The 23,134-nt window shown below is 42.0% G+C and overlaps 1 protein-coding gene across 1 annotated transcript in view; it reads left to right on the forward strand.

The window, feature by feature from the left end:
* The window catches only part of arhgef9 (Cdc42 guanine nucleotide exchange factor 9), a 216,215-nt gene that overhangs the window by 42,251 nt on the left and 150,830 nt on the right, over nt 1–23,134 (forward strand). The window contains exons 3-5 of the mRNA XM_012965915.2: nt 408–1,082; nt 1,948–2,092; nt 2,786–2,898. Coding sequence (XP_012821369.2) covers nt 408–1,082; nt 1,948–2,092; nt 2,786–2,898 — 933 coding nt within the window. The remainder of the gene's footprint in view (nt 1–407; nt 1,083–1,947; nt 2,093–2,785; nt 2,899–23,134) is intronic.

Here is a 23,134-nt window from a genome sequence, read left to right on the forward strand (position 1 = left end):
AACTGTATGAAGAAAGATTTACATCCACTTTAAACTGAAGGTGCGCATACATAAACCTCAGTCCCTCTTTGCTGACTTTCTGCTGTTGACCTGAAGATTAATTATATTATATTTCTGTGTATAGTCCTACTGATAGAACTCTGTAGCTAGCGGGATAATTGTTGTTGCTCCCGATGTCTGAAATGTTGGATTTGGTGCATCTCTGTTTTATCATGTTGCATAAGGTAATGTCTGTTGTTGAAGCAAAATGGAAAGCAGTCACATACTGTAACTAAGTTAGGTAATACCTAATAGGAATTGCTGAGAACATGCCAGTGTTATAATTCTATATTAGAGGTCATAAAACAAAGCCAGGACTGTCCAGCCTTCTGTAGGATTGAGTTTAATATCTCAATTTTCACCTCTAGGAGCATTGGGATGTTACCAGAGAAGAGGAGGAGATGGCAAAACCTCAGTGTGGTAGCCAAAGTTCTGTGTTCACAAAGGAGCAGGTTCCATGTCACGAGCAGCAAGTTCCAGATCACCAGAACCAGGTTCCGGTTCTCCAAGAACAGGATATACATTACCAAGATCAGGATCCACATCACCACGATCAGGATCCAAATTACCAGGAGCAGCATCCAGATAACCAGGTCACGGATCAAGATTACCAGCAGCAGGTTTTAGATTACCAGGAGCAGGATCCGGATCACCAGGTCACGGAGCAACATTATCACAAGCTGGATCCAGATAACCAGGTCACGGATCAAGATTACCAGCAGCAGGTTTTAGATTACCAGGAGCAGGATCTGGATCACCAGGTCACGGAGCAACATTATCACAAGCAGGATCCAGATAACCAGGTGACGGATCAAGATTACCAGCAACAGGTTTCAGATTATCAGGAGCAGGATCCAGATCACCAAATCAAGCATCAAGATTACCAAGAGGAGGATCCAGAGGAAGATGCTCATGCCAATTCCAAAGTCAGTGATTTGGATAATGATAGTATTTTCCCAAGTGACTCTGATACTGACCAGCAGAGCAATGGATATGAACAGACAATACCATTTGATGAATTAGAGAATGAGAACATTTTACCGGTGAGAGGTCCAACTTTTTCCATGTACTCAATATCTGTATTGCATTGTAAACTGGACCCAATGTGGGCATTATCTAACCCATCTTTCTATTACATGCTACTCAGCTGGAACAAAATATTTTGGGCTCACACCAGTAATCCCCAACCAGTGGCTCGTGAGCAACAGGTTGCTCACCAGCTTCTTGGATGTTGCTGTCAGTGTCCCAGATGCTTATTTTTGAATTTCTTGCCTTGGTGGAAAGTTTTGGTTGAATTACCACCAAGCAAAACATCCCGTAAGCTGATAATTTGCAAAGAAGCTACCAAATAGCCCATCAAAGCCCTTATTTAGCATCTCTGTAAACTTTTATGATGCTTGTGTTGCTCACCGACTCTTTTTACAATTAATTATGGCTCACGATTAGGAAAGGTTGGGGACCCCTGGTTTACACTATGCTCTGTCTGGCAGTTTGGAAACTCGAATGCCAATGATGTAAGCTGCCATAAAATAGTGCTGTTTCTTGCCCCAGGTTGCCTCCTGATTAGTTATGCTGGGGTAAATAGCTGAATTTTGAGTGCTGCAGGCCCTTACAGAAATGCATTTGCTTTGCTGAATTTTTATAGATGCACTTCATTCTGTACCTTGTGCCACATGGCAGCTTGATAAGAAACATTTTTATTACATTTATATAATAAAAGAATGCCCCTAGAGAGGGGATTGATTCATGAAGCCATTCTTAATGTTTGTTTATTGTGTTCAGTCCCCATCTACCCACTGCAAATCTAACCTGATTAAGAATGTTCCTCGCAAAACACAATTGATAGTAACTGAATAGTTTGGGCTAAAAATCATCAACTTTTAACCTAATTGTTATTGTGTATTTCAGCCTCTGCGCCTCCCTCCAACTCCAATTAAAGTGCCTGCTTCTAGCAAATTCCCACTGGACAGATGCATGTCATTGCCTTTATCCCAGAGCACTCCATCTGGCCTTGACCAAGTGGGATGGATGAAGAGGAGGTTGTTGACTTCAGGTAGGAACCCACCTTGCATTTGTATAAGAACCAGTGCTCACCTCTGGTAGGGGTAGAATTTGCCTGAAGAAGAAATTACCAGTACTCCCCTGCAGGACAGATCATTTCAAGGCTAGTGGCAGGTGAGTGGTGAACAAGGGATTTCCAAGTACCCCTCTCCTTCTATCACTGCTCACACAGAGGGGTGACATGTGGACCTCTGTGCTGTGATGCTTCATTGGTCCAGGACACTTGTTATTAAATACCATTTGGAGCAGTGACTATCAGAGTGGGGAGATTTGTAGGAAGAGACCCCTTGTGTGCCATAACATTAAGAGCCGACATTCAGCCATTTTAGTGTAGGGCAGAGCAACACACTCTATTATAGCCTCTGCCCACCTATGCTTTAGGGGATACAGGGAGATAGGAATGCCTCAGATACTTTTATTTATGTATTTCTTTTCTTTTTCTTCTCCTTATAAACGTGTATTATTTTCTCTATTTTCCCTTTAATACACAATGCAGTAAAGTAACTTGTCATTTTACCTGCCCATATCTGCGCCACATCATTCAACTTTTTCTGCATTAGGCCAGTATTTTTTCTCAGTTGTCAGCCGGCATCGTGACTGCATTGAACAGAGTAGATTATATTTTGACACATCAGGTGCTTGACTATATATATATATATATCTCATCTAATAATTCCTTCACTAGGAGAAGCTGATTTAGGCTCCAAGACTCTGGAAGTCCGGCGAGGCGGCAGCAGAAAAGTAAAAAGTGGGTGGAAAGCCATAAAGCCAGGATCACATCAGTTTCCTGTACATAAGGTAAGTGGCCATGTGATATGATACTTGCTTATATATAATCTCTGTGACAGCAGTATAAGTGAATTTATCACTAGTCATGAAGATTTTCATATGGTCTCTATTACTTTGCAGCATCTGCTGTAATTCATTAATGCAAGGAAATGCTATCCATCAAACGATTACATACTACTACCACCACCACAGCCATTGTGCTCAGTCTGCAGAATTTGCCACTCTGTCTGCCAGTCACTGGATGTGCATTTGTTCAGAATAGTTCGACAAAAGGGTACATGTGCTAATCAGTGCTGGACTGGATTGCCTAGGTGTAGGGGGGGGATGAACCACAAGGGTGCCCCAAATTATTGGTAATTCCCCAGTATAAGTTTAAATAAGTGTAGTAATAATTATTACATGTAACATGTTATTCTAATTAGGCCAATAGGTGGCAATAAGAGTTGGGTTATGGGTAATGGGTGCAATAGAGTCCAATAGGGATTAAAGGGGGGAATCAGCCCAAGGTTGGAGTCCAGGGATTTTGCAGCCTTCAGCAGTAACGTGAAGCTGGAGTGGGATTTGGTTCAGCAGTTCTCTGTATAGGTATGATCAGAGAGAGGATAGCTGGACTGGAACGTGTACTAGGTGTATAAGTAAGGCAGGCCAGTGAGTATGGTGGGCCCCATCAAGGAGTTAGTTTGGCTTAGAGCCGCAGCTGTACCGCAATGAGGGTTACAGTGCTAGGAACAGGGCTAGTGGTAGGAGGCTTCCTTCCTCACACTAGTAAGCCAGTCCAATCCTGGGGGTACCACCTTCCCATTAACACAGTAAAGAATTGTATTACAAAGAGTACATGTGTTGAGCATGGACATTTAATTAGTTTTAGCACCGTATCCAATACCGTGTCCTGATTTTGTACAGTTTTTTCTTGTCACCTAAAAAACATAAAATAGAGGTTCCACAGTATTTGCTTCAAACTGCTGCGGGTGAGGTTCTCAGTTGCTTACGTTTTTTTTTTTCTTGAATACTTGATTGGTTTATCAGGTAAATGCCTCAAAGGTACATCACTATATATAGATTTATAATATCATGAAAATGACTAAATGCTAATTTACTTGGAGGTGCCAGTGTGATGTTTACTACCAAAATACCTTGTGAGCTGCCAAAGAACTCTGCGGGCTTTCCCTTAAAAGCCTTATTAAGATGGTTAAATTACTGGTAAGATATTTGTGAAGGATGTGAGTCATTGGCAGGATTTCCTGTGGATTACAGGTCTGTGGAACAATTGTAAGGCAAGGGATTGAGAGGCGAATCAGCATGATATCACAACACAAGCATGCATCAGAGTCGCTTTTTTTCGCTAGATACCACAGCGTGCTCACATGTCCCAAGTAGGGAGTAATGATTGGATGATACTAGGGCTGGGCTGGGAATCAATTTCCATGTCCTCTCTGCACATAAATACCCCTGTGTACTTAAAACATTCTGTGTTAAGAGCCTTTGCATGGACAAACAGCTGTTTATTAATGGTTATATAACACCCAAAGCCATGAATAACCTAACATATCCTTATAAACAGCATGTAATGATGTCATGAGTTATAATGAGTGATTAGTGATGTCACCTGTGCAGCAAAATAATGTCCTTTGAAAATAACTAAACTAAAACTCCCATGCAGACTGTGGCACACAGTAGCCTGGCAATTACAGTACCAGCCTCTTCTGATTTTCCTAATAAATTGGCATAAAGGTTGTTCCAACAATGCAGAGATGTAAAGAGCCAAGAACCTTGGCAACGTGCCATTGGTTTCCATGCAAGTCTGGTCTGGGATTCAAAATAGGTCCTAACAATTTGAAGTACAAAGAGGCCCAAATAGCCCACTAAATAGTGAGTGTCTATGGCATCTTACAGCAGCCCCTCTGGCATTTGCCAGAATCCACCGATTGCCAGTCTGGGCCTGTTTCTATTCTATTCTATTCTAACCCTAATGTAGGCCAGTATAGAAATTATTGAGTAGAATTATCCTAGTCACAGGTGGAATTTGCCATCAGCGAGTCCCATATAATGCAGTTTGATCAGGCACCCTTAGATCCATGTAGGTGCTGGGAGGCCAAACCTGCCTGTTTTTTTTTGCCCTAAACAGGGAGTGTCCAGCGTGGCACAAACAGTTTATAATAAAATGAGGTTGGCTTCTCTAGGGATGGCATCATTAGAGGGCAATGTTGTCTAGCAGAGGCACTAGAATACAGCACACAAGCCTGCTTTTAAAAAAAACATTTTATTGGATTTTACATCCCAAAATGCAGAGGAGGTGCCAATGTCACTGCCATGAACTACAACTCCCAGAAAATTCAGCTATCCCTTTTAATGGATAATGTGACATACCATGAATGCTACGTTGAATAAAAGGGCAATCCCTCTTCAAGTGAATTATGGCCAATGAAATCTCATTAATGAGCCAAGGGATTTTTTTCTCCTTGACATGATGTGCAAAGCTCAGAATCTCCCTGAGGATTTATTCAAGCATTAGAGTTCCTGATTGACTAAGGAGATCATTATCCTATAGCGCTAGATCTGGAAAAGTTCTGTGACGCTAATAAAATATGAAGGATGATGGACAGGGCTTCACTGTTTCATATTCTATGCTCTGTTATACATCCAACATCACTTTTATATAACCACGTGCAGAAATAAGAGGGCAATAAGACAATCATGCACTAATAGGAACAAGGGGTTCCTTGATGTTTCTGTATTATGTTTTTCCCTGTTTAGTAGTCTTCTAAGTTCTACCCATCTTTTTATTCTCATTTAAAGAAGAGAGGCTAGCAGAGATGCATGCCTGGGGTAAGTACATTATGGAACAAGGGCAACAATAGGAATAAAAAGCAATGAAAAAGTTACAGGTCTCTGCACCCTCCTTTGTCTTTTTAGTCTTTTAGTTAAGCAAAGACCAAAAGGCTATATACTGAACAGACAGATGGAGTTGGATGTTTATATGGATGCCACCTAAACCCCACTAATGGGCGAACAACCCCTTTAGCATCTCTTCTGCCTTGCTCAGTTCTCCCTTCAGTAGTCTACATAAAACACATCAGGAACTTAAGACACAAGAAGATCCCAGCTGCAAAAACTCTGGACTTCCCAGTCAGGACAGGGCAGTCAACAAGAAGAAAATAGGTCGATAGGCCACATGTTTTAGGCGTAGGCTCACACTGGGACATGTGTTTATCCAATTTCTTTGTTTTCTTTCTAATGAGTTGAGAAGAAAGAAAAGAAAAGCAAAACATGCAGACTGCACAAAACTGGTGTCATTTTACTCATAGGAGTGGAAAGGAAACACTGCTTTAATGTATTAAAGCTTTAAGTAAGGGGAAAGCCAACGTATTGGGAGGAAAACATGGTTCCAGGTGGCACTTTGGTCCTGCTTTTCAAGGTTCTGTTCTTTATTGATATCACCCCAAAATGTTGATCTTTTTCTTTACCTGTTCAATAAATGGGCTTTTTCCCTTCATGATCTATGGGGGAGCTTGCTGTATTCCTCCTGTAAAGTGCTTGCGACAGGTGTGCCTCTATTGTGTGAATTCCAAAGCAACCAGTCAGCAATCAGCTCTCATTGGCTGACTGCAATAAGGCTTATAAAAACAAAAGACTAATTGTTTGCTGTGTGTTGCCGTTTGTCAGATGCCTGAATGCCAATATAGATGGTCTTTTTATATTTAGCATTTTTAAGCAGCCTGCTGAAGTCTAATGACCAACAGTCTGTAATCCATTGGCAATTTTCAGCTCTTGGTGGGGTGCTGGGAGTCGTAGTACAGCAACATCTTGGTGTTTATATCTGGTTGAGAGGAAACCTCCATTCTGTGCACATTGATTTACATATTGTTACAAATTAGCATTGTTCTTTCTCAGGCTGAAGCAGCAGATGGGGTTAAACAAGCCATGTGATTGTGCTTGGTACATCTGTTGTTCTAGAGGTGTGCAGACCCCTATGGAATAGTTGTGCTGACGTTTGGAGTGTAGGCGTTCGTGCCCTTGATTGCATCTAAAAGAGATTTCTGTGTCACTGAAGATTTATGACTCTCATTGACTCAAATGATTTCCCCAAGTCCCCCTTTTCCTAGAAACAAACCCAGTGTGCTAATAACAGCAGGGTACCCCCTCTGATGTATCTCTCTGGGCCAGCAATATACATAAATGGGAACAAGGTGCAGTCAGTCTGCTTAGGGCCTTGTTACCTCCATAGGCTTTGTCTGGAATGAGCAAAAAAAATCTTAAAATCTAATGAAGCAAACTGAGAAATTCAGCAATCTTCTTGCTTCACTGTAGAGAATAAAAGGCATCAGTCCAACTGCTTGGCTCAGGCCAACGTCGTCATATGCTGCTTCTTCATTGGCCACCAAAGCTGAATCAGATAGTGTGAATGGGCCCCGCAGATTCTAATAGCTATGAATGGGTTGGCTTTCCTCCAACTGGTTAGACAGCCTGACTGGTATCTGACAGAATCAGATGGAAGTCTGCAGAGCTAACAAGCCAAATACAGATTGATGTATTACTAAGGTTAGCGCTTGGGCCATATCGCTGTGCCATTAGAACAGAACACTAACCCAGATACCAGCTTCATTCTGCCTTTTATATATCTGAATGGAAATGCCAATGGGCATGTGAATTGTCTCCAAAACATTGTGTTATACTGTCCAAAGAAAATGTGGTATATGTTTACCTGCACATTTAACTTGTATCGTTATCATCATCATTTATTCATAAAAAAACAGCAAGTTACAATAATTTAGAACAAACAGGGGCTGTACAGTTATCTGAAAAGCAAAGGTTGCAGGGTAGAAAAGGATTGATGGACCCTGGTCACAAAAGCGTATACTCTGTGCTTCCTTGCTGCTTGAACTTCCCTTATGTTTTCTATGCTGTATGGTAAAAGGGGCTAGCTTTAGTTCAATATACTTTTTGCCTCTTTTGTTAATTTCTATGGTTTCTGTTATTTCTTGCATTAAACAGGACAAAATTGGAAGTAAACTTACATTTTATTCATGTTATCACAATTAAATCAAGTCACCTGTCCACTGAGAAGCCCTATGTATAATGAGCTGTAGACTGTAACAGGAGGGGGGCTGTTTATACAGAGGCTTGTACCAACCAAGAAATAGATTGTAACTTTACTTTCAGTTTTAGATTTTGCCCGGGTTAGATATGGCCTGTTATGAGAATAGCATTTTGTATATTAGAGGCTTGCCTCAAACAGCACAGATGCTCATTTTTGACTTTTGATCAGTGCACCTATTTTAAAGTGGCAGTAATTCTACTAATCTTTTTTTATCTGTTTCAAATCACACTAACAACAACTAGTATGTGCATTGTACATTTTGGGGCCACTTTGGTTGGTTTGTTCATTATTTTAGAAGATATTCACGTTACTAATTCCCAGTGAAGAGCAATAACCTTTCTTTTGGCACTGAAAAGCCATATATAAATGTCATTACAAAGGTAAACCACCCGTTTAAAGGTAAGCGAAATCTGTTTCTGAGCGCACTCATCTTTACCGCCAACCTTTGCCATGGGAGACATATGTAGTAAAGTGACCTAGACTGGCCACAGTTAGCCATGTATTGAAACAGCATCGGACTTTTGGTCTGTTTTTAACATGTTTTTGTCAAATGTTTTTTGTCTGTATATCTGTTTTCCTTCCTTACAAGAATATTTACTGCTTTCCTTGAGGAGCTCTATACACAGTAAAACTCTGGTAGAAATCTTCAGAAATACCGACATGACCTTTGATTCTGTATTAAGGTCACACCACCTGGTTTTAGAAAGAAGAAATCTTAAATCCATCTGACTTTTCTCATCTTTCTTCAGAATTGTCTTTCCAGTCTCATATCTTGAGAGGAGCCGATCCCCCTATCTGCTTCCCATTAATCAGGCTGATCTCAGATCAACCTTGCAATAAGCTTAATCTTGTTACTTTACATAGTCTTACCATCAATTTCGCTTAAGCCAGCTATGTTCTCTGTTGGTTTAACCTCATCACAATCCCTCAGCTACTTCCCCTTTATAGCTTGTGTTCCATATAGCAGCCAGCAGAATAAATCCCAGGGACAGCTTGTAGCCTTCTTGTAGCCAAGAGATTATAATTGGCACAAACCTGCACTGACTCATTAGTGGGTCATCCTAATTTTATTTTTTTTTAGGGCCCAAATACATGTGGTTCTATTTATCAAGCTGTGTCTATCTAAGGATGTGTCTATCAGTGTATTTATGGGTTATATTATGATAACTTCTTGTAAATATAACTATATACCAACAATCTTTGTAGCCCACTGCCCAAGTCAGTGTGTTGAATGCCTTTCAACTCTCATCAAGCTCCATGTATTTGCACTTTGGGCCTTGCAACACTTCTTGCACCCCATTTAGTGCCGCACAGTGTGTGCGTCACTTCCTGCGCATCTGTGGCTGCAGTTTTCCCCTGTATGGGTCCTTAAAATGCTGGGGGACCCCGATGTGTGGAGGGCCTTTTTGTACCCTGACCAATCTATGCTTACAAATATGGTCTGGTAACTTCTAATTATGCCTCCAACAACTATATAATAAATCTTATAAATAGCTAGAATTGTCATTTTGTTGGATATTTGCTTAAAATATATTGCGGATGGGTTTGTTCGTTGTTAAATGATTTTCTTTCTGAGAGTTCTGTGCCATCAAATGAAATCAGTATCGCTTAGCTGAGTTCTTTAATAGGTTTCGTACTGACTGAACCCTCTCTGCCATCTCTCTTGCAGTCTGTCCTTGGCATCACATAATGGGGAATGCGAGCTCACAAAGGACTCAAAAGATCTCTTTACAAACATGCACTTCTATAAAGTCAATAGCAGTCTGTGTGAGGAATAATTGGACAATACTATTACCTTCGCGCTTTGTCTCTCGCAGACAAAAACAACCCAGAGAATCAGAGATTTGCTAGTAGAGGTAGCTGCAATCTTTTCTGTTAATTGAAAAGGGTATATTACTGGGAGCGGGGCAGTGATTTCTGCTGTGATTGATGGGAGTTGTAGTATATAACAACCTGAATGCTGCAGTAAGTTGTGAGAATATTTTATGGCCTCCGCTGCTTAATTACCTCTAACTTAACTATTAAATAAAAGCTGCAAATGATTTGTGTGTTTTCTATACATGGGGCTTTGTTTTGTATCTTGTTTTTGCCAACTGAACTACTTCTTTCCACAGGAAACAGATTCCTCTATATCACCCTGTGGGGGTTGCCATCATTATTCATAAGGCCCCATACTGCTAAGTTAGCAGGGCCCACTCCCAAAGGAACCAGATGACTATTATGCTATAAATTTCAGTCCCCTGGATAGTGGGCCATGTCAACAAGTGAAATGTTCATGCATTTGGTCAACTGTTGCCATATCCCAATTTTGATAAAACTTGGCCCTGATCCGATCATACCCCTCCCACTTCCCTGTGAGCCCTGCCCCTTTTTGTGGCCCTCAAATTGCACTCTTCCTTCTCTGGGTCCCCCTCTGCTACAGGTCCCATGACTGTAGTACCCCTATGGTTGCCACCTTTCAGATGCTGAAAGTCTGGGTGACATCAGTGGGTAGGGAGATGGCGTTTAGGGGCGAGTGAGATGATGATATTTAATGATATTTAATGAGCAGAAATGTGACTTCAGGGGTGAGGCTGTGATGTGGTGGCCAAGAATTGGCCACACAATTTAGTGCAAATCCTGTCCAGTTTTCCAACAACCCTAAGTTCTCTATCTGATGGTCAAGAGATGAAAGGCTGAACCTGCTGGCAGATATAAAAGCAAAAGGACTTTAACTGCATTGATCACTTTGGATTTTCATTAGAAAAAAGACTTGGTGATGATTTAGTGATGAAGTTAACATTTAAATATTGCAGTGACTAAGCCACATGATGCCAGTCAAGGGCAGCCTGCTGAAGAGCAAGTGGAATCATCATCAGGGAAGTGGCCAGTATAGTGCAATATGTTGTGAGTGGGGGTTAGTGTAAGAGGACTGCTGTATATTGGGGCTGGCACAGGAGCCCGGCGACTAGCCAATGATTTTTACCTTCTGCATGCTTCTGAATTATAGAGGCATGAAAATCCCCTTCATTTGAACTGCACAAAAGACTGTTCTACAGTGAGTTCTACAATCAGCATCTGCCATTATAAAGGATCTTTAGCATACAATGTTGTTTCTCTGTATGGGACTGCACTGTGCCACTTGGTACAGCCTGTACATCCTCATTTCTTTTACAGGGGCTGAGGGGATGGACTCAATAAAATATAACAAATGTGCTTTATTATCAGGCTTGGAGTTACACTACTAATCTCTTACTCTCCGGGCCTGTTTCTGCATGTGTTTCATGAAGGTAAAGGGACAAGTGTGGAACTTCTCATTTGCACCAGGAAATTAAACACCTCTTTCAGAAGATTGACCACCCTGAGCTTAAGGAATAGGGAAGGATGAGACAGATTTACATGACTCTGTCCCTAATTAGACATGCACTAGAATATTTTTAAATTATTTCCCCCTCATACCCGACAGTAATAGCATGGTTTTAGCTTAGTTTATCCTAAAGGATTGGGGGCAATGCAATAACAGGTGCAAAGTTTGCTCCAATTCTATTAACCCACAACAACCAATAGAAATATATTTCTTATTTACTGATCTTATTAAATAGATGTTATTTTATGCTTAGTGTAACTCCACCAGACTGCTATGTTGCTGTGTCGCTTTTTATCATACAATGAGCACCAGTGTGCAAAGTCTGTGCATTGTACTTGTTCCTTTTTCTCCCCATACCTGAGGATATATATCCCTGCCTATAAAGCATAATGACACCTACCCTGCAACACTGTAATGCTGGTCTTCCCACAGGACTTGCCCTTTGGCTAAATTGCCCCAAAACTAGGACATATTATCAAAATTGAATGTAACAGTTGCACTCTGCCCTTGTACCCTGGCTCCTGTTTAGCTGCACATCCAAGTTGTTCATGGCATTTGTCTGTCACTTTCAATAAAAGAGAAGAGATCTCTTGCTGCTCCAGATATAGGCAGACATGCAGGGTGGCCGATGTACTTTTTTTTCAAGTAACTAGAGAGGAAATCTAAGTGTGCTGGGCATGACTTACACCTGCTCCCAGAGATACTTGGGGCATCACATGGGCCCTCTCACACCTTGCTACGTCAGGAAATGGTAGGTTTTGTGGGTGTTGGTGCGGGCCATTTGTAAGTTATTTTATATTTTCTTTTCTTTATCAAAGACAGACCTGGAATTAAGCACATTTCACTGATGCATTTTATGTACATGTATGTTTATTGGAGCTGTTGTGTTGCCTTATTCAGCTATTACAAGCCATTCCCAGGGGGACAGGAACAAGACTATGAAAAAGCTGTGGTGCAGCAAATATGGTAAGGAGACATGGTGCCTATAGTAGGGTTGGGTATAATAGTCTTTAGACTATGGGGTAGCACGTATAGTTGGGAGAATGGTGTCTATAGTAGCAGTGGGATAATAGCCTCTGGGAAGGGACTGTGGCTGTGGGATAGCAGGTATAGTAGGGAGAGATGGTGCCTATAGTAGCAGTGGGATAATAGCCTCTGGGAAGGGACTGTGGCTGTGGGATAGCAGGTATAGTAGGGAGAGATGGTGCCTATAGTAGCAGTGGGGGGATAATAGCCTCTGGGAAGGGACTGGGGCTGTGAGATAGCAGGTATAGTAGGGAGAGATGGTGCCTATAGTAGCAGTGGGGGGATAATAGCCTCTGGGAAAGGGACTGTGGCTGTGGGATAGCAGGTATAGTAGGGAGAGATGGTGCCTATAGTAGCAGTGGGGATAATAGCCTCTGGGAAGGGACTGTGGCTGTGGGATAGCAGGTATAGTAGGGAGAGATGGTGCCTATAGTAGCAGTGGGGATAATAGCCTCTGGGAAGGGACTGTGGCTGTGGGATAGCAGGTATAGTAGGGAGAGATGGTGCCTATAGTAGCAGTGGGGATAATAGCCTCTGGGAAGGGACTGTGGCTGTGGGATAGCAGGTATAGTAGGGAGAAATGGTGCCTATAGCTGCAGTGGGATAATAGCCTCTGGGAAGGGACTGTGGCTGTGGGATAGCAGGTATAGTAGGGAGAGATGGTGCCTATAGTAGCAGTGGGATAATAGCCTCTGGGAAGGGACTGTGGCTGTGGGATAGCAGGTATAGTAGGGAGAGATGGTGCCTATAGTAGCAGTGGGATAATAGCCTCTGGGAAGGGACTGTGGCTGTGGGATAGCAGGTATAGTAGGGAGAGATGGTGCCTATAGTAGCAGTGGGGGGATAATAGCCTCTGGGAAGGGACTGGGGCTGTGAGATAGCAGGTATAGTAGGGAGAGATGGTGCCTATAGTAGCAGTGGGGGGATAATAGCCTCTGGGAAGGGACTGTGGCTGTGGGATAGCAGGTATAGTAGGGAGAGATGGTGCCTATAGTAGCAGTGGGGATAATAGCCTCTGGGAAGGGACTGTGGCTGTGGGATAGCAGGGATAGTAGGGAGAGATGGTGTCTATAGTTGCAGTGGGATTATAGCCACTGGTCCAACAAAGAAACTGGTTTTATCTTGTATGCTGATCCCCCTACTACTGAGCACTAAGTACAAATCAACCAGAAGGCCAAGGGTGTGTGAGTCACATTGTGCAGTTTTGATAACCATTGGCAATAGACTGTTAATATAGGATAGCAGGTATAGTGGGTGATATAGGCTAGGGGATGCAGTTGAGAACAGGGACCATAGATACAATTCCTTAGGGGGAGTTTAGTCCCCTGTAAATTGTAATAATATGCAATAATATCTGTTACACAGAGCCCTTGGTGTGGTATTGCCCATAACTCCCTGAGTTTTGTTTACTCTCCTAGTACAGATATGTATCTAGCTAAGAATGATGGGAAAGTTCTTTCATCTATTATTTAAAGAGGATGAGATTGGAAATCTCTGGCGTAGATGGTACTGGAATTGATTTGCTACATCTCTGTGCGTCTTACAAGGTAGAAGCCGTGATGGAAGGACATTGAGAACCCAGAGGGCTGCTCGAGATTTATCATATCTATGTGTGTTTTCTTAGGGAATCCTTCCAGGCCCATATGTCAGATGGAACGCACAGTCAGATCCTGGCTTAGTCAGATATAGGAAGCATGGTCAATTTTTAAACAGCTACATAGAGCCTTGAGAGGATTGAAAAGAAAGATGACTTGCCTTGTAAGAAGTAGCTCAGAGAGGCAGCAGGAGAATTCCTGCCAGCCTTCCCTAAAGCTGAATTCTCCTCAGATGTTCCCTTTCCTCCCGCCGCACTTGCTAGACGCTTGTCATACAAGTGGGTGCAAATCTTTCCACCACTCCTCTCTGGCCTCTTGCTGTGCAGGCTTTATCTGGGTCAGAATTTCACAGTCGGATTTGTAATACACTATGTTCTTTTGCTGGTTATGGGGGACACACAAGCTAGGAATGAGATGGTCACCGAGGGGTCTGCTTATAAAACGGCACATTAAAGTGCAGCTGTTGTGCGTCAGTGCAGGTTTTACTGATGCAGGTTTCAGTTTTTAAAGCGACAGAGCAACATATAGACCCCCCCCAGGTTTCTAGCCCATGTTGCTTTATAGCACTAGATGACAAGCTGCTGCCCACTTTTCTCTGTGGGAGCATGCAGCCTTGCTCTTTGGTGAGTCGGGTAGCACTTTGTTATGCTGTAGCCCAAAAAGCCAGCCCAGATTGGCACTCTAATTTCCGCACCCTGTGTAAGACTCCATCTGTAGCTTTTATTCTTGTTTATTCCTATATACATATGCTATTCTGAGAACCTAAGGGAAAAAGACCTGGGCCAGTCAGCTATGCATGGAGGATTAATAACTGGGGCAAAAGTTGCATTAACGAGAGGCAGGGTTGTACCCTTTAAAGGGTAACTCCACCTAAACACAACTTAAGCTTTTTTAAAAAGTAAACACCATTTCAAACAACTTATGCAGCCTTTTCATCATTTTTAATGTAATTACATTATATGGTTTGGAACAGTTCCCTGAGCCTGGCCCCCTGTTCTCCTGCTGATCTGGCTGACTACTTTGAAATTTAAAAAAAATATGTATCGATAGTGCCTTCAACCTGCATTGTCCCAATCCCACAATTCCCTGTACACACAATGTCAATGGGCAGAGGGGCTGCTGTAATATTCCATAGACAGTCACTATTTATTGGGCTGGTGGGGGGCTGTTTCATCTGTAGAAAAACCTTTATGTGTTAAATCTTTCTTCACTGCCTGTAGCCAGGGCAAGCATCAGTATTCATGGAGCACCATACTACTTTGTTGGACCCTCCCTAATCATTAAAGGAACAGTAACACCAAAAAATGAAAGTGTATAAAAGTAACTAAAATATAATGTGCTGCTGCCCTGCACTGGTAAAAGTTGTGTGTTTACTTCAGAAAGTCTACTATAATTTATATAAATAAGCTGCTGTGTAGTATGGGGGCAGCCATTCAAAGGAGAAAAGGCACAGGCACATAGCAGATAACAGATAAAACACTATTGTATTCTACAGAGCTTATCTGTTATCTGCTATGTAACCTGTGCCTTTTCTCCTTTTTTCCAGCTTGAATGGCTGCCCCCGTGGCTACACAGCAGCTTATTATATAAACTATAGTAGTGTTACTGTAGCAAACACACCAGTTTAACCAGTGCAGGGCAACAGTGCATTATATTTTCATACCAACATTTGAAAATTGAAAAGAGGGACAAAAAGATTTGGCGTGCGCAGCGCGGCAATTTTTTGACCACGCCCACTTTTGTGGCCACCCCCAATTAACACACCCCATTTTTTTCTAAAAATACTCCTTTTATATAGTTGAAATGGCGGGATCAGATGCAAATGTGCTATACCCTCATACTGTACTACCTAAGGAAAACAAAATAGCAACTCCTACATATAAAATACAAATATAGGGAGAAGGCAGTCAGTTATAAGGGAGTTCTAACTATCTACCAGTTTTGCCCCCCCACACAGGGGAGACAGTACCCCCCATACACAGTGCCCCCCAGGTCCCCCATAGACAGTACCCCCATAGAAAGTACCCCCCCATAGAAAGTGCCCCCACTTGACCCCATAGACAGTGCCTCCAATTTCCCCCATAGACAGTACCCCTCATACACAGAGCCCCCCATACACAGTGCCCTTTATACACAGTACCCTTCATACACAGAGCCCCTCATACACAGTGCCCTTCATACACAGAGCCCCCCATACACAGTGCCCTTCATACACAGAGCCCCCATACACAGTGCCCCCCATACACAGTGCCCTTCATACACAGAGCCCCCCATACACAGAGCCCCCCATACACAGTGCCCCCCATACACAGAGCCCCCATACACAGAGTCCCCCATACACAGTGCCCCCAAACACAGTGCCCCCCAAACACAGAGCCACCCATACACAGAGCCCCCCATACACAGTGCCCCCCCATACACAGTACCCTTTATACACAGAGCCCCCCCATACACAGTGCCCCCCATACACAGTACCCTTTATACACAGAGCCCCCCCATACACAGAGCCTCCCCATACACAGTGCCCCCCATACACAGAGCCCCCCATACACAGTGCCCCCCATACACAGATCCCCCCATACACGCTCCGACTCCTTGCGCTGCTTCTCTCCTTATGTGGCTCCTTCTCCGGCGGTCCCAGGCCCTTTTATAAGGTTGCGCCCCGTGTGTTCGTGTGACGTCATTACGCACGGGCGCAACCTTATAAAAGGGCCTGGGACCGCCGGAGAAGGAGCCACATAAGAAGAGAAGCAGCGCAAGGAGTCGGAGCACTCAGCTTAAGCCCTCTCATCCTGCTGTCGCGGATCGTTCTATGAATGTCCCGCATTTCTGTAATCTATTACCATACCCCTGATCTTTGCTGGCCATTCTCCAGTTAAGCCAAAACTCTGTCCATGATCTACGGTAGCCCCACCCAACCCATTTTGTGAATTGTGCTTTTTTATCTCGAGGCCTCCCCTCTGTCATGGGTCCCCTGAGTGCAGTACCTCCTGTACCCCCCAATGATGGCCCTGCCTATAGCTGTTCATAATGCAAATAAATGGGAAATGTGTTGCCTATGATAGATGCTACCCCTGTCGGGAATCAGTTGGAAAGGCAAAAGTGAGTGTTCTGGAATGTCCCCTACCTGATAGCCCATGCTACAGCCAATGTTACACAGCTGCATGCTGGGAAAGAGACAAGCTGTGTGCCGTTAGCTTTAGTTTTCCTAGCTGCTATTGTCTGAAGATGGCTGACTATAGCCTTCCTTAGCTACACAGTCCTACAAGATTCATTTCTCATGGGTTTCCTATTTAAAGGCAAGGGTTGGGAGGCATATGCTGTCTGTATGGGGAGCACATATTCACAATATTCTCACAGGAACACACTGGTGAATCAATACACTTGTGAATCATAAAAACGCACTGACCAGTCATCCTGATTGATCCACTTGTCTTTCTCGTAGGATATTTAGAAAACCTGTAGAGCTGGCAAGTACAGAGCCGAGGTTTAAGATGAATATACTGGGTCAAAATCTGTATCTCGGGATTTCTTATTTCTTTTTTAAATAGACTATTGATTATAGACTATTGCTTATGTAGTGCACAGGCAGGGATTGATCTTAGGGGAAAAATGCCCTGTGTAAGACTCCATCTGTAACTTTTATTCTTGTTTATTCCTATATACATATGCTATTCTGGGAACCTAAGGGAAAAGACCTGGGTCAGTCAGCTATGCATGGAGGATTAATAACTGAGAGGCAAGGTTGTACCCTTTAAAGGGGAACTCCACCTAAACACAACTTAAGCTTTTTTAAAAAGTAAACACCATTTCAAACAACTTATGCAGCCTTTTCATCATTTTTAATGTAATTACATTATATGGTTTGGAACAGCTCCCTGAGCCTGGCCCCCTGTTCTCCTGCTGATCTGGCTGACTACTTTGAAATTTAAAAAAAATATATATCGATAGTGCCTTCAACCTGCATTGTCCCAATCCCACAATTCCCTGTACACACAATGTCAATACGGTAAGGAACGTTGCTTTGTTGGTTATGTAGTTCCTGCATGCTCTCTTTAAGCTGTGGAGAAGTTGTTCCAATTTGTAACATTAATGTTTTAGTCCCTCCTCCCCTGCCAGGATTTCAAATGATGCAGAAAGAGAAGAACTGTTTTGCAGCTGGATTTCAGCGCATAAAAATGGTATTTATTCATACTTTGCAAAGGAACAGATTACAGTGATAGGTATATTAGGGGTTTCTGTGTTGTGTGGGGCTCTTTACAAATTTTGGTTTGGAAACCAGAGTTCACTTTTAAATTAGGTCTCTGCATCTTTGGCGCAGTTGAGAGTTTACAGGGGGAGTAACCCCCTATTGCTGGCAATGAAATCAAACCAAGGTGTTTGCACTGGTGCTTACCTCTTGTGTCTCTGTTCTGAAGGTTCTGTGGTTTCTAGAGATATTTATTTAAGAGATTAAGAGAGAAATAAGGTATTTTCTTTTTTCCTGATAGCACAGGGCCTGCTCTGGAAAGTACATTTCCAAATGAAGCAGTGCCTGATATTACTGTACAGTGTGCCCAGGAATCCATTTATCCGTTGAAACAGATGAGGATTTTCTGTGATTTAGCAGTATAATTGTTCCCGGTTCAGCTGTCTTCTGCTCAAATTGCATTTTAAAAGAAAACTATACCTATAGGAGCAAGTGGCTTAAAGTATTTATTAGAAAGAACTGCTTAGCTCGGAGTCTTTCCTATACGAATGCAAAGTTTCACACGGACATTTTAAAAAACAAATATAAAAAAGGCATAGGAACCCTTGCCCAGGAAGCCCTATACCACATAAAAGGGAGCACTGCAATCTGTCTCCACTTACCTTCTGCCTCAGTGCTGCCATCTTACACTATGAGCTGCCTAGTCATCCACACACATCGATACTCTGCACTCTATGGCAGGGGTCCCCAACCTTTTTTACCTGTGAGCCACACTCAAATGTAAAAAGAGTTGGGGAGCAACACAAGTATCATAAAAGTTCATGAAGGAGCCAAATAAGGGCTCTGATTGGCTATTTGGTAGCTTCTGTGCGGACTGGCAGCCTACAGGAGGATTTTTTTGGCAGTAAACCTGATTTTTATGCAACCAAAACTTGCCACCAAGCCGGAATTCAAAATTGAGCACTTGCTTTGAGGCCACTGGGAGCAACATCCAAGGGGTTGGGGAGTAACATGTTGCTCACTAGCCACTGGTTGGGGACCACTGCTCTATGGGAAGTACTACTCATGCACTGTACCCAGAAATAAAGGAGGAAGATGGCCACAGTGGTGAAACTGAGGTAGTACGTGAGGGAAGAATGGGCCTCTGTATTACAAGGCACAAGGCTGTTGGCTGTGAAAAGCATCCTTTAAGAATTGCATAGCAAATTTTTAGTTTTAGTCACTGATGCTCCATACCTTAGTGTGGTCCCTCTGCCTCCTATTATTTTTGCTAGCAAAAACAGGTACCAGTATTAAATAACTAGGACTAGGCTTTCAGGGCTCGGGAATTCCCAGTGTAATTACCAGCCCTCCAATATAATTACTTACTTAAACATCTGATTGGTTTTGGTTTAGAGAAAGAAGATGTTTATACAAGAACTGCTGGTGCGTAATTGCAAAGTGAGTGGCGTCTGTGTGAGGGACAATGTACCGTGCATGTGTCGCCGTTTCAGGATATTTCTCACAATTTTATACACTAGCTACAACCAAAACTATGAAAAAATTAGAAATGATATGCTGCAGGTTCTTAAAGGGGTCATATGCCTTCTATGAAACTGATTCTTCTGCTCCTTTCAGTGCTCTGAAGCAAACATTCTAAGCTTAATTACAGAGACTGCTTCTGATATGAATTTGATTTGGCGCATCCACATCTAACAATGGATGGGGTTTGGGTACTGATTAATAATAACTGGTCATAACTGGTTATATGGCCTGGGGTAGACATAGAGAGCCAGTTATAGTATGTTCGAACATGCCGTTGACTTTCCATATTACATTAATCCTTGTGATTGTTAGGGAATCACATAACAGGACAGCTAACCTTTATTTACCTGTACCCCCCTACCACAGATATTTTATCTTTGACCTTATTATGAGGTAAAAGGGGGTCCTATTACCAAATGTAGGACCACAAAGGCTTTACCTGAACCCAAAAGTCTAAAAACATCTATGATAAAGGCACCTGGTTTTCTCGTTGGACAGTTCTGTATGTATGGGTATAATATGGACCATCTTATTCCAATATGGTATAAACACTAACTAATGGGAATCTGTTGGTTTATCTGACTTCCATCTACATTAGCATGGATCCAAATATATACTTGGATTTTGCTAAGTGTGAAATGAAATAGGAGGTCTTTCAGCCCAATGAGACTGTAAGTGGCTTTATACAATATAATCATGGCTGCAGTAGTGGGTAAATATGAAAACCTAAACAGGTTTAAGCATAGCAAAGTTAGTCTAGAAATCTGTTCAGTGTGTCAGGGAGAACATATAAATATGCCATAAATCCACTCTACTTTTGTCATAATGGTCTGCATGGTATCAGCATACTATGGAGACCCTTCCTATTGGAATCCTTGTGGTTCTCATCATGCAGAACGTGCAAGGCCATATTTCACCTTCCATTAGGTAAGCCTACTGCATCACCTCCCAAGTCTTTGCTCTGAAAATGGGAACTCATTTCTACAGTACACTGTGTTGGCGGGTACAATATGATTCTTATTATTTTAATTGATATTGACATTTGGTATGTAAGAACATAGTTTGTAGATTAGTATGAGAGAGTTTATCTGGGCTCAGTCAGCAGACCTGTAGATTATGACTGTTTCCAGCATGCCTCATCTCCACTGCAGCCCACGCAAGGTAACTGCCCCGGGCGCTGTTTTAATGACAAAAGCCCTGAGCAGGCATGCATGAGAAATTAGCTTTTCTAGTAAAGAGGGATAATCTAGACTGACTGGCTGTGAGGTGGGAATCTGATTCCTAGATGTCATATGACAAATCATATCCATTGGTATTGGCCAGAGATAAGTCATTTTTGGAGCCCTTGTAAGTCTGCTTAACATTTTAATTGCCTCGGTAACAGAAATATAGATTATCGGGTGATGAAAGGCTGCCAAAGGGAGTTCAAACTCTGTTTTCTATTTTTCTTTTAGTAGTACTGGTGTCTTGGTTGTTCTGGAGGTACTGAGAAAGCCTGAGGAGGGTTTATGTCCACTAGAGGTCACAACAGGCCAAAACACTAATATATACTTATCATTCGGCGTCTCTTCTACAGGCAGATGAATATTTTATGCCCATCCAGTTGGTAACAGTCAAGTTAAGAGGATTCCAAGCACGGTTATGGCCAGCCACCATTGATTATAGATGGTAGGAGAAGGAACATCAGGGAACCCGAGACACTTGTTTCTCAGCTGATAGAATCACAAGAGGGATTTAATGATCCAATTTAATGGATACCTGAGCTCTATTTGCAAGGGAGATTACTTTTGCACTGTTGCACACAAGCTGCCTGCAAGTAATTCTACAGTCAAACCTAGTTAATCTCTTAGTACGTAACCTAATGTATATCTACCTGGAAAATTACATCTGTATACATCTACACACTTTGTGGTCTAGGCCATATGAAGAAATGTGCAACAGGTGTAAAGTTTCTTATTTATCATTTTACCCTTTGCAGCCAATATGGAGGTAGAATGTACTGGTGAGCCCTTTGAAAGCAATCCTTAAGCTCTTTGAAAGCAATCCTAAATACCAGTTGTTGTAGAAATCTTATCATGCCGGTAATATGTCTCGTAAAGTCCTATTTTCTAAACATTTTTAGCAAACCCTGAGCATCCTGATAAATAGAATTTGTAACATGTAATGGAAAATAATTGGTTCTTAGGATTTACCAATCTATCTGAAGAACTCAAACTTTATTCAGAATTATTCACACTTAATGGCCTTACTAATTCATGGCCAAGCAATATGTTCTATGGGCACTGAAGGTATAGAATGTAGGTAACATCAATGTTTTTGTCTCTCTCTGGGAGATTGATTCCCTCGCTTGGAAAGTTGTTACTTTTCCTAAATCTATTGATTCTACTTTGCTTTTAACCTCAGTTAATTTAGATTATTTAATCTATCTGCTGGTTCTCTTTCTCACCAACGACTGAACAGTAATTATTGAACCCCAAACAACAATGGTAAACACCTAGAATTAACAAATTGCCTGTCAGAGTCAAATCTTCCTAAGCACTGGTATAACAAAAGAGGTACAGAGCATAAGAAGATCCTATTTCTACCTGTTACAATGAAATGTTGAAAGTTATAGCTGATGTATTAAAGGGGAACTCTGACTTGTTAACCAATATTTGTTGAAGATCCCCATACAACACAGAAACCCCTAATATACCTATCACTGTAATCTGTTCCTTTAAAAATCCAGCTGCAAAACAGTTCTCTTTCATTATCATTTGAAATCCTGGCAGGGGAGATGGGACCAAAACATTCATGTTACAAATTGTAACAACTTCTTCGCAGCTTACAGACAGCATGCAAGAACTAAATAACCCGCAATGTGTTGCACCGTGATGTTCCTTTCCTTATTGAAATCAGATGAGCAGGGAATTGTGGGATTTGGAGGTTGCAGGCTGAAGGAAGGCTGGGGACAGTTGACTACTGTTACATTTTATTTGAGTATCAAAGTAGTATATACTGAGTATACAAAGTATTTATATACTGATTGTAGATTAATTCATGTCATAGGGCCAAAATACCTCATAATTTTCTCCAGAATTATGCCTCGTTAAACAGAATACTTGTGCTGATATATATTTATGGCATTTTTGAACATGCCATGAGTTAACCCAGGAAATAGTTACGACTATGAAGAATGCCTTATATGCCCCATTATTTGGCCATGCCCCCAGTGATAATATGCCATGCCCCTTGTGCTCATAGACCATTCCACTTCTGTCTTATTGGAATTAAATTATGTACAGAGGAGAGACAATAGGGATCATTAACATAGAGCCAGGACAGATATATATATATATATATATATATATATATATGAGGATAAGAATGTAAGAGAAAGAGACAGAATGAAATTAAATTTGATCAAATCATCCTCATTCCAGTAGTTGAGAAAATGCTCTTAGGGCTGTTGGACATAGCAGAGAGTG

The sequence above is a fragment of the Xenopus tropicalis genome, chromosome 8, assembly GCF_000004195.4.
Source record: "Xenopus tropicalis strain Nigerian chromosome 8, UCB_Xtro_10.0, whole genome shotgun sequence".
Classification (NCBI taxonomy): Eukaryota; Metazoa; Chordata; class Amphibia; order Anura; family Pipidae; genus Xenopus; species Xenopus tropicalis.